Source organism: Tupaia chinensis, unplaced genomic scaffold (assembly GCF_000334495.1).
Source record: "Tupaia chinensis unplaced genomic scaffold, TupChi_1.0 Scaffold000119_2, whole genome shotgun sequence".
Lineage (NCBI taxonomy): Eukaryota > Metazoa > Chordata > Mammalia > Scandentia > Tupaiidae > Tupaia > Tupaia belangeri.
Genome location: NW_006159586.1, coordinates 3,827,420 through 3,838,231, shown reverse-complemented (window position 1 = coordinate 3,838,231; position 10,812 = coordinate 3,827,420). Strand labels below are relative to the sequence as shown.

General features: G+C 47.3%; 1 protein-coding gene across 2 annotated transcripts in view; it reads left to right on the top strand.

Moving 5' to 3' along the window:
- Nucleotides 1–10,812, top strand: part of MYO5B (myosin VB) — a 275,873-nt gene that overhangs the window by 226,168 nt on the left and 38,893 nt on the right. For both annotated transcript variants that reach the window (XM_006144449.3, XM_006144451.3), the window contains exons 27-29: nucleotides 1,679–1,744; nucleotides 5,559–5,798; nucleotides 6,625–6,725. In XM_006144449.3, coding sequence (XP_006144511.1) covers nucleotides 1,679–1,744; nucleotides 5,559–5,798; nucleotides 6,625–6,725 — 407 coding nt within the window. The remainder of the gene's footprint in view (nucleotides 1–1,678; nucleotides 1,745–5,558; nucleotides 5,799–6,624; nucleotides 6,726–10,812) is intronic.

Sequence of the window (10,812 nt, the reverse complement as noted above, 5' to 3'; positions counted from 1 at the left end):
TTTTTTTTTGCAGAGGTTTTTGCTATAGGGCACGTGTACTCACCAGAGAGACAGAGAGACAGAAAGCGAGAAATCACCTCCCGGGGGCGGGGGGGGATGGCCATGCCGCAATCCCTTTTCCTCCATTCTCCTCTCGGGATCTTGGGCATGCATGCACACGCGCCCGGCGTGAGTTTAAGCCACCGGGTCCGGGACGCGAACTGCGGTCGACTGCGTGGGAGTCCAGCAACATAGCCATTACACTAACTGCTGGTCTCCTGATACCCATTTTTTGAGAACCTGTTATCTGTGGTTGTGTGGTGAATCCATAATGGATGGAACCCAGGTGCAGGCCTCTCGCTGGGATGGCAGGTTGAGCACTGACCCCAACCATTCACATTCCCTTGGTTGATGTGAGGCAAGGCAGAGACTGGTACCCTGGAGAGTCATCTCCCCATGACTTGGGGCTAGGAACAATGCAGTGAATGGAGAAGGTAGGAGTCCTTCATCTCAAGGAGCTGGAGTAGATGCTCACATCCCATGCCTGTCTTCAAGTCTGGGGCACATCTAATACATCCACGACTGGTGGTAGCCTTCTAGCACTTTAGGTAATCTCACTAAGCACTCGTTCAGCATTTAGCCCTGAAAACCTCTCTTATTCAGAGACTCCCTCAAGCAGTTAATAATTTATGAAGTTGTTTCAACCCCTTTTCACTGAGCAGTTTGTCTATAGGACTCATTGCCTAGTTAGTCTTAATGGGCTGTTTTTCCAGCCATCGCCAGCAATGTCATTAGCTTTGGAGTTCTGATGTCAGGCAGTGTGTAGTGAGCATTCGTTGTAGGGCCAACTGTCCTACTACCTATTATAGAGTGTCATGGAGGAAGCAGGCGGCTCTGCAAGGTGCTTAGAGCTGAGTTGAAGACAGAATGTATGCATGAGGACCACCCCTCATAAACATAGCTCATTAACCTCATCAGTACATGCTTAGGTTTGGCAGTGTGCATTTGGCTTCCAAGGCTACCAAAGTGCCACAAATTGCATGACTTCAAACGACAAAAACATATACTGTCATAGTTCTGAAGGCCAGGAGTCAGAAAGCAAGGTATTTCCAAGCCATGCTCTCTTGAAGGACACAGGAGAGAATTTGTTCCATGTCATTCCCTTGGCTGCTGGTGTCGCTGCCACCTCTGAAGTTCTTGACTAGTAGCTGCACCACTCCAATCTCTGCCTCCATCTTTGCATGGCCATCTTCCCTGGTTTTCAGTCTGCTCATATGAAGGGACCAGTCCTACAGGATTAGTGTGCAACTAAATGACCTCATGTTAATTGATTATATCTGCAGACCCATTTTCCAATTAAGGTCATAATCACAGGTACCAGAGATTAAAACTTAGACTTACCTTTTGGGGGGGTTACAATGAAACTTATAATATAGGGTTACACATATTCAGCCTATATGTGCCTTTGGGGATCACGTGAGTAAAGTTGCAAGGTTGGGGGTGGGAGCTGAAGGGAGCTGATTATGCAGTGCCTCATGGTAGTACTGAGCTGCATTCTGAATGTAGGAAGGGAGCTGGCCTGTGGAGCGTGGGGGTGTTGGGTATTCACGCAGAATGGGAACGAGCATAGTCGGAAGTGTTTCTGTGGAGTGCCATCTCTGCAGTCCATGGTTGACTTTCTACCTCTCCACCTGTGCAGGTGGAGCAGCCAAAGAATGACCTAGATTTGGACCAGGATGCAGATCTGGCCTACAATAGTCTGAAGGTAAGAATCTCGGGAAACAAGCTTCCTTGAGCTGGTACCTGGTAGAGGACAAGTGACAAGGCTGGGAATCAAAAAGTGCCAGTGTGCTAGAAAGTAGAGCCGCAAGCAGATAACTCCCTCTCTCCGCACTTCAGTTTCTCCACCTTTGAAATGAAAAAAATGTTCATTTCTGGAACCAGCAGTTAGCGTAATGGCTACGTCACTGGACTCCCATGTAGTCGACCGCAGTTCAAGTCTCAGACCCGGTGGCTTAAACTCACACTGGGCATGTGTGCGTGCATGCCCAAGATCCCGAGAGGAGAATGGAGGAGAAGGGATTGCAGCATGGCCACCTCCCCCCCACCGGGGGGTGATTTCTCGCTTTCTGTCTCTCTCTCTCTTTCTGGCAAGTGCACACTCCCTATAGCAAAACCTCTCCCCCAAAAAAATAAAGAAATTTTCATTTCAAAAAATTATTACACAAGAAATAGTAATAACTGCCTTACCTGGTTCATTCAATTTCCATTAAAATGTGGCTACTGGAATAAAATCACTTTGAAAAAAATCAAGACATGCATGGGAAGATAAGGCGAAAGGATCTTCCAGTGCACCCGATGCTGGCCCCGTGAGAGAGAATGAGGTGGGCAGTGGAAAGCTTCAGGTCTCAGGGCAGGCAGGCCCATGGCAGGAAGGATGTAGAGAAAAGGGTATCAGAGTAACCCCACCCTCTGTGCCCGTTCCCAAAGACCTGGTGATGTGGGGAATTCATTCAGTCCATCAGTCACTTAATAGGACTGTAAGTAATTCTGGAAACAGCTACATTGCCCAGGAAAGCAGCCCTGAATCATTCTAATGGCTTTTTCCCCACTTTTTTTTTTTATGTAGTAAAATATACATAACATAAAACTTACCATCTTAGCCATGTTTAAGTGTTCAGTTCGGTGATATTAAATACATTCATAATGTTATGGAACCATTAGCATTATCCGTCTCTAACTCTCTTCATCTTACAAAACTAAAGCTTTTATACCCACAAAACAATAACTCCGAGGCCAGCTTGGAGGCATAGTAGTAACGCACTGCTCGAGCAAAGTTGGATCCTCGTGGAAGATTGTGGTTTTGGTTCCCAGTGAGACCGCGTGCAATGGGCATGTGCTCCCATGATCCTGGCTAATGGGGGAAGCAGCTAAGACCCTGTCCAAAGTACTTGTCTAGGTAGCTCTGTCTGTTGTCTCTCTCTCTGCCTTTCACTCCATCTCTCATAAAAGAAAGATAACTTAAAAAAAAAAAAAAAAATCCCCGCACACCCTTCCCCTTTGTCCCAGCAACCACCATTCTACCTTCTGTCTCTAGGAATTGGGCAACTCTAGTCTTTCATGTAATTGACATCATATTATATTTTTTCTTTTTGTGCCTGGCTTTTTTCTCTTAGCGTATGTCAGGGTTCATCTGTGTTGTGCTGTGTGCGAGATTTCCTTCTAAGACCGAATGATAATCCATTGTACCTAGGTACCACATTTTGCTTATTCATCTGTCATTGAACACTTGGGTTTCTTTCATGTTTAATGATTATAAATAATACTGCAGTGAACACGGGTGTGAAGATATTTCTTCCAGGCTCTGCTTTCAGTTCTTTGGGCAGTATACCCAGAAGTGGTATGCTGGATCATACAGTAATTCGGGTTTTCATCTTTTGAGGAACCACCATACTGCTTTCCACAGCGGCTGCTACATTCCCACCAGCAGTGCCCAAGTTCCAATTTCTCCACATCCTTGCCAACACTTGTTTTTTTGTTTTTCTTTACTTTTTTCTTTTTTGGTAGTAGTTACCCTAATAAGTGCAAGGTAGTATTTCATTGTAGTTTAGATTTGCATTTTCCTGATCATTAGTAATATTTAACATCTTTTCATGTGCTTATTGGCCATTTGTATATCTTCTTTGACAAAATGTCTATTCAAGTCCTTGCCCATTTTGAATCAGGTTTATTCCTTTTTTTGTTGAGTTTTAGAAGTTCTCTCCATATTCTGGGATATCAGTCCCTTATCACATACATGATTTGTAAATATTTTCCCCTGTTTTGTGTCGCCTCTCCATTCTTCTGATAGTGTCTTTTGATGCACAAATCTTTGGACTTTTCATAAAGTCTAATTTGTGTTTTCCTCTTGTTGCCTGTGCCTTTGGTGTCACATTCAAGAAATCATTGCTAGGGAACCAGCAGTTAGCATAATGGCTATGTTGCTGGACTCCCACGTAGTCGACCGTGGTTTGCGTTCTGGACCCGGTGGCTTAAAACTCACACCGGGCGCATGTGCGTGCATGCCCAAGATCCCGAGAGGAGAATGGAGGAGAAGGGATTGCGGCGTGACCATCCCCTCTGGGGGGTGATTTCTCACTTTCTGTCTCTCTGTGTCTCTCTGTCTGTCTGGCGAGCGCACGCACCCTATAGTGAAAACCTCTCCAAAAAAAAAAAAAAGAAATCATTGCTAAATCCAATTTAGCAAAGCTTGTTAAAGCTTTTGCTTTAACTCCTGAACTTAATAAACAGACTCACCATGAGCTTGATGGGCTCATCAATAATCATTTGGTATTAATCACCTTGCCCAGGGTATAAGAATCACTATTTCTGTGCAGGTTCTAAGTCTCCCAGAAACTGCCCCTATGCGGTAGAGTAGTAGGGAAAACCCAGAACTGGATTAGTAGTCCAGGCCTCTCATCCGGCTCAGCCTCTGAACTCCCTACATGCCTTCCCCTCTCTGGGCTCAGCTTCCTCCTTCGGAAAATAGAGATTCTGCCCAGTGTCCTCCTAGGTCCTTCATCCCATGGCTCTGGAACAGACATGCCATCACCATAGAAAATTTTGAATCCTTATGTACCAGGGGCCTATCTGCTAATTGTGGGTGGCTGTCAGGCTTTATATTGTCAGTCATCTCAAACACAAAGTTTAAAAAACTACCCAGGAAAGGAACCAGCAGTTAGCATAATGGCTATGTTGCTGGACTCCCATGTATTCAACCATGGTTCAAGTCCCAGACCTGGTGGCTTAAACTCCAGGCACATGGGCATACATGCCCAAGATCCCAAGAGGAGAATGGAGGAGAAGGGATTGCAGTGTGGCCATCACCCCAGGGGGTGATTTCTCGCTTTCTGTCTTTCTGGCGAATGCACGGGCCCTATAGCAAAAACCTCTAAAAAAAAAAAAAAAAAAAAAAAAAAAACTACACAGGAAATATAAAATGTAGCCCAAATTTGAGTTTCAATGGCATTTTTGACTCTCTACACAGTAGTTTGTCCTCCACCTGCATCGTTGGTAGCTTTCTATATAACCGAAACAACAAAACAGTGTTCCTGGTGTGTTCTCCAAAATATTAGTCCAAGAATAAAAAAGGATGCTCCTTGAAAAAAGTGGCAGGGGCTCTCTGGACCAGTCAATTTAGGAAATCCTAGGTTTAATAGTCTCTCTTGGAAAGTTGCAAAGCTCAGGAACATATAAGGCTTACAAAGTCCTGTGCTAACAATATGTTAACCCAAAATTTCCACAAGAAAGGTTTCATAGCCAAATGTGCCTTGAAGCACTAGCACTATTTAATCACTTGGAGATTGTTCCTACAGGGACTTTGTGTCAGACACCTCACACCAACATATTGGAGTTATGAGTTCAAATCCAGAGCCTAGCTTCAACTGCGTGCTGATGTCAGTCAGAATTGTTGTGTGTTTCATCACTAAAATGGGAAAGCTGCTCTGAGCTTCCTCGAGGACAGGGCAGGGTGGTTAGGCAGGGGAGGAGGTGGTCCTATGAGGACAGTAATGGAGCACGTCACCCGGACTGTCTTCTAGAGGCAAGAGCTGGAGTCAGAGAACAAGAAGCTGAAGAACGACCTGAATGAGCTGAGGAAAGCTGTGGCTGACCAGGCCACCCAGAACAACTCCACCCACAGCTCTGCAGACAGCTATAGCCTCCCGCTGAACCAGCTCAAGCTGGCCAACGAGGAGCTCGAGGTCCGCAAGGAGGAAGTCCTCATCCTCAGGACCCAGATTGTGAGCGCTGACCAGCGCCGCCTCTCCAGCAAGAGCGCGGTAACAAGATGGCAGCTGGCGGGCGGGTTTGTGATCATGACACCAGGCTATAGATTCGTGGGTTTCTTACACGTCTTTACCCATGAGGGTCTTAAGCCTCTCCTCCTGTCAACACAGGCAGAGGCAGAAGAGCATGTTTTGGGGAAAAGACAAAAGCCCTAGAAGAATTCAGGTCAAGATAGTTAAACCTTGGTAGGAAGGTGACTTCAAAGGTCACCTTGGAAGAAACACATGACATGGCCTGGGTGTGAGACTCAAGTGTGGGGCCATGGGAGAAGGATATTAAGGACTGTGTCCTATGGGGAGAGCACACCCCAAGTCCAGAGAACCGAATGACATTGGGCTCAGGTTTTTGTCTTCCATACTCATTATTGCCTACCTGCCCCCAAGCCTCTTAGGGCCCCCGTCCAGAAGTGCCCCAGCTTCCTAGAGCCCACAGGTGACCAGGTGGCCTCCAGCCCTCCCCTCTCACTTACCCCTGGTTCCAGAAAGTGAGAACATTGGGAACAAATGACTTGGGAGGGCTGAGAGGAAGCAAATCACTTCACTCCAGAAACAAAGTGCACAGTCAGGGGCATGGGATAAAAAATAAGGCCACTTTGAGGCTACCCGTCTAATTCTGTGCCTTGTTTCTCATGAACATCTTAGCTTCAGAAGATTCTAGAAACTGCTAGTTCAATTCCTTATGAAGGGTCGTACTGAGAGGACAGAAAGTCCCTCACTCGCCTTTGAAGAAGACTCCCTGCTGTGTACAAAGCTGTTTCATTGACAATTATTCATGTAATTGGAGTTTTTTTTTTTTCTTTTTTAATTTGGGGCCTTCTAGGAGCCGAATATTAATGCCAGAACAAGTTGGCCTAACAGTGAAAAGCACGTCGACCAGGAGGACGCCATCGAGGCCTATCACGGGGTCTGCCAGACAAACAGGTAGGGCCCAGCTTTCTATGAACTGTTCCTAGTGGAGGTGATGGTGAGGGCTCTGCCCTGCTGAATCTAAGGCCTGTTCTCAGCCACTCACCCTGTGCCCAGTCTCAGAGGTTGTTTAGTAGAGGAGAGAAAAGGTGAGTGGACTCAGTTATTTCTTCACCCTCAGGAAGCCTGCAGCAGGACCAAAATATCACACCTGGGGCACCCAGAATGCAGGTCTCCTGAAAAGTGTAAGGAGAGGAGAGAATCCCTGGGAAGGAGATAGAAGGTGGAGGGATAGAAAAGACTAGCTTCGAGAGTCCTTTCTCACTGAGGGGACGCTGTCCCAGGAGCCTGCCCCACAGTGGGGCACTGGGCCTGCTGTCTGCTGCATGCCACTCTCCCCCAAGCTAGGCACTATGAGGTGGAGCAGGAGAGCGTTACTCTTCCACTCAACTTCCATGTTGAGATTTCCCTGGATTGTCATTCAGCGACCGCCTCTGGCCCCTCCTCAGGGTGTTCTGACCAAGGGCGAAGGCAAAAGAGAGTAACTGTGGAAGGACCAAGGGGCACAGGACAGAACAGAGGCCTCGAGGTAGTATGGCAGAGTGTGACTGGGAGGGTGTGGTCTCCTGAGTCCTCCCACTCGTCCTCAGCACTTGGTACCTGTCATGTGACTGCTCGGCACGGGTCATCTGAGAACTGCCGATAGGCCTAGCTGTGGTGACTGCAAAGGCCAAGTTACTCTTGTAAAGCACATCTCCATTCCTATTATTTTTGCCGCCTCATGCCCTGTGGGCACCTCTGCAGAGGGAGCGTCCTTTTCCCTGGCTGCCTCTCTCTCTCTCTCTCTTTCTCTCTCTCTCTCTCTCTCTCTCGCCTCAACTAACCAAATGTGGAGCAGTCATGAAGCATTTATTCAGAATTGTGGAGATCAGCAATACTTCCAGGAAATCGATAGGTGGCACTGTGAGCACAATCCGAAGTTTCTTCAATAATGTTCCAGAGTCCCTGAAGACTTAGTGTTTGGATTTTCAGAGCTTCTATTCCAGTTCCTGTTTCTGCAGATGAGGACACTAAGGCCCAGAAAGGCTGAGCAACTTGGGCACACAGCCAGCCTATAACAAAGTCGAGGTAGAATCCTGAGGGCCTCACCCCAAGTCTGGGGCTGCTTCTGGCCCAGGGCACAGGTAGAAGTATGTACCAGACCCCTGGGAGGAAGTGGAATTTATTTCCAGAGAGAGAATTTTCCCTAAAGGGAGGAGAGAAGGAAATGAAAATGACCTCTCAGAGCTGAAATTGGAGGCAAGTTTTAATTATTTAAATTATTTCAGGTCAAAGATAAAAAATAAGATGAAAAAAGAGCACAAGTGGTATGAAAGTAAAAAGAAAGAGAAGCCAGCTGGTGGCATGGTGGTTAAGGTGCTGGGCTCCCACATAGCCAACCATAGTTTGAGTCCCAGACCTGGCAGCTTGAAAATCACATTGGGCACAGAGGTATACGTGGGAGCCCAAAGTCCCGAGAGGAGAATAGAGGAGAAGGAATTGCGGCATGGCCATCCCACCTGGGGAAATGATTTCTCACTTTCCCTTTCTCTCCAGCACACACATGCTCCCTATAGCAAAAACCAAAAAGGAAATAAAAAGCGGGGGGTGGGGGGGGACAGCCATATGCTTGGTTTCAACAAGCAGGTGTGCAGATATTTCTGAGCTCCAGAACCATCACTGCTATCAGCTCCCTTTAGATCGTCCAAACGGTTGTCAGGGATCCAATCTCAGTTTTCCCAGCAGACACTTAATACCTTGGATTTATCTTCCTTTACAGCAATAATGATGATGATGATAAAATAAAAATAGCTCTTATTATGTCTTAAGATAATTCTGTTCCCAGGAAGCCCAGCATACAATAGGGAACTAACAGCCTGTGAGCTCTACTTAAGTACAGAGAGGAGCTGGCTCTCATGGGGAGGCCATCTGGAAGACTCAGGTGCCAGGGGAGTGACCAGGGTGGGCTTGTCTCTTCCAGTCTGGCTTCAGCCTCCACTTTGAGTAAAGGTTAGGATTGCAGCGAATCCCAGCATTGAGGGAGGAGGGCAACCAGGCAGGCCAGCAGGGAGGGCTTGGCTGTACTCTGGAGCCCAGTGGCAGGGGTATCCCATGACAATGAGGGCTGGCCTGGTGACAGGGTACTTCCAAGATAAGAGGTGGCTCTGCCTTTCTCACAGTTTTCCAAAGTAGAGAGTTTTCCAGTATAAATTGTATCTATACGTGTGTGGATTGCCCTCTCCGTACACATTTTACATTCAGACACTGATTTTGCCTGAATGTGTCGGGGGAATCCCATCATGTACCTAGTCTTTGTCCTCTGAGCATCTGGTCCCAAGTTCAGAACATATTTTACTTGTCAGTTTTCATAGTTTGGAGTCCTGTTTCGGCCTTCATCTCTCTTTCTCATCTTATTTTTAAGTTTGGGGAGAGAAGCTAGTGTCAAGGGCCTGCCCTGAAAGTAGCCGCAGGAATGTACACAGCACTTCTGCAGCCACTAGGCCACCTCCTTTTCATACCTTGGGGACAAAAAGAAAACAGCATCGTTACTACCTTTAAAAAAAAATTTTTTTTTTGCAATTTCTGGTTTATGTATAATCATTGTACATCTTTGTGAGGTACAGTATGGTTTTCAGAGCAGGCGTAAAGAGCGTAATAATCCAATCAGGGACATAGATATTCAGCACAGAACGTCATGTGAGTTGATAACAGTTGTAGCTTTTTGGGGGGAGATACATATCATCAATGACACCTTTTACTCTGCTGTGCTGCAGCATTCCAGAACCTATTCCACCTGCTTACGTGAGTTCTTACATCCGTCAGGCATGGTAATTGCCATTTTATACACAGGCAAATTAAGCCGAAGAGGTGTCCAGGAAGACCGAGCTGGGTGTGGGAAGGCTGTCTTCGCAGTCCGTAGCTGGGACAAAGGCTGGGAAAGTGGGTTAGGAGAGTGGAGGCACTGCTCTCTCAGGGGCCTCACCTCTAGCCAGGAAGTGGCTAGGCTCAGGGTTGCCCGTGAAAACAGTCTCCTTCCACCCCTGGCCACTGCTACCTAAGTCTTGCCAAGACTCTGGAACTCCCAAACAAGACTGAGTTGCATTATTTAGGCCCTTCCTCGAGTCCCAGGAAACCTCCACAGTCCCCACCGTTGGTCCCAGGAAACAATAGGAGGCCCCAGAACAAACAGTAACCTCAGTATTGCCGCTGGGGCTAGGACACACACACAGACACATCTCTGGGTCTGTCCAGGACAGGGGAGTCCAGGCTCAACAAGGAGGGGTGTGTGCAGTCCCCTTACGATTTGCTTGCATCATTGGCCTCAGCTGCTGCGGGATGTCTTGCTCAGAACAGCAGAGGTAACAGGAAGCCCCTGACTCTGCCCGACTCCACCCTCAGAAGGCCTCAGTCTAACTACTCTTGGCTTGAAACTGTCAGCTTCCTTCTAGCAGGCGATCATTCCCTGCATATCTCAGAATTCTGTTGGTCCTGAGCCAGAGTAGTTGCAGTCTGCTGCAATTCGATGGCATGGCCGTATTTATCCACGAAGAGTGCACCCTCTCGTGGCCAGGCCTGTAGCTGCAGACCTTTCTCTGCCAGTCTTGGTGTTTGGGACACTGTCTCCCATTTCTCACAGATCCAGAGAATATCCTGAAAGTGGGGTCGAAAGCTCAGGTATGAATTAAACAAGAATACCCATCGAGCAACAGGAAACTGTCTCCAAGCTGGGGAGAACCTTGTCGGTTCGTGTCCGTGGGCAGGGAGGTTCTTGGCCATGGCAGAACCATGGTGGTTGGATCCTATTTTTCAAGATCATCACAGAGGGAAATAAAAATTAACCTAGACCTTTTCTGGTACATGATCTTTACAGTTAGGAATTAAGGATCTAGAAGAAACCCTTGCAGTATCAGCTGATTGCTTTCACATTATAGGTGAAGAAAGAGAGGTCCAGGGATTGGAGTGATTCGTCCAGGCCATGGACACCTTAGAGGCAGAGATGGGAGTTGCCCTGGGATGCTTGCCTCTCCAGCCAGCTTCTCAAACACTGTGGCTTGCTTATTCC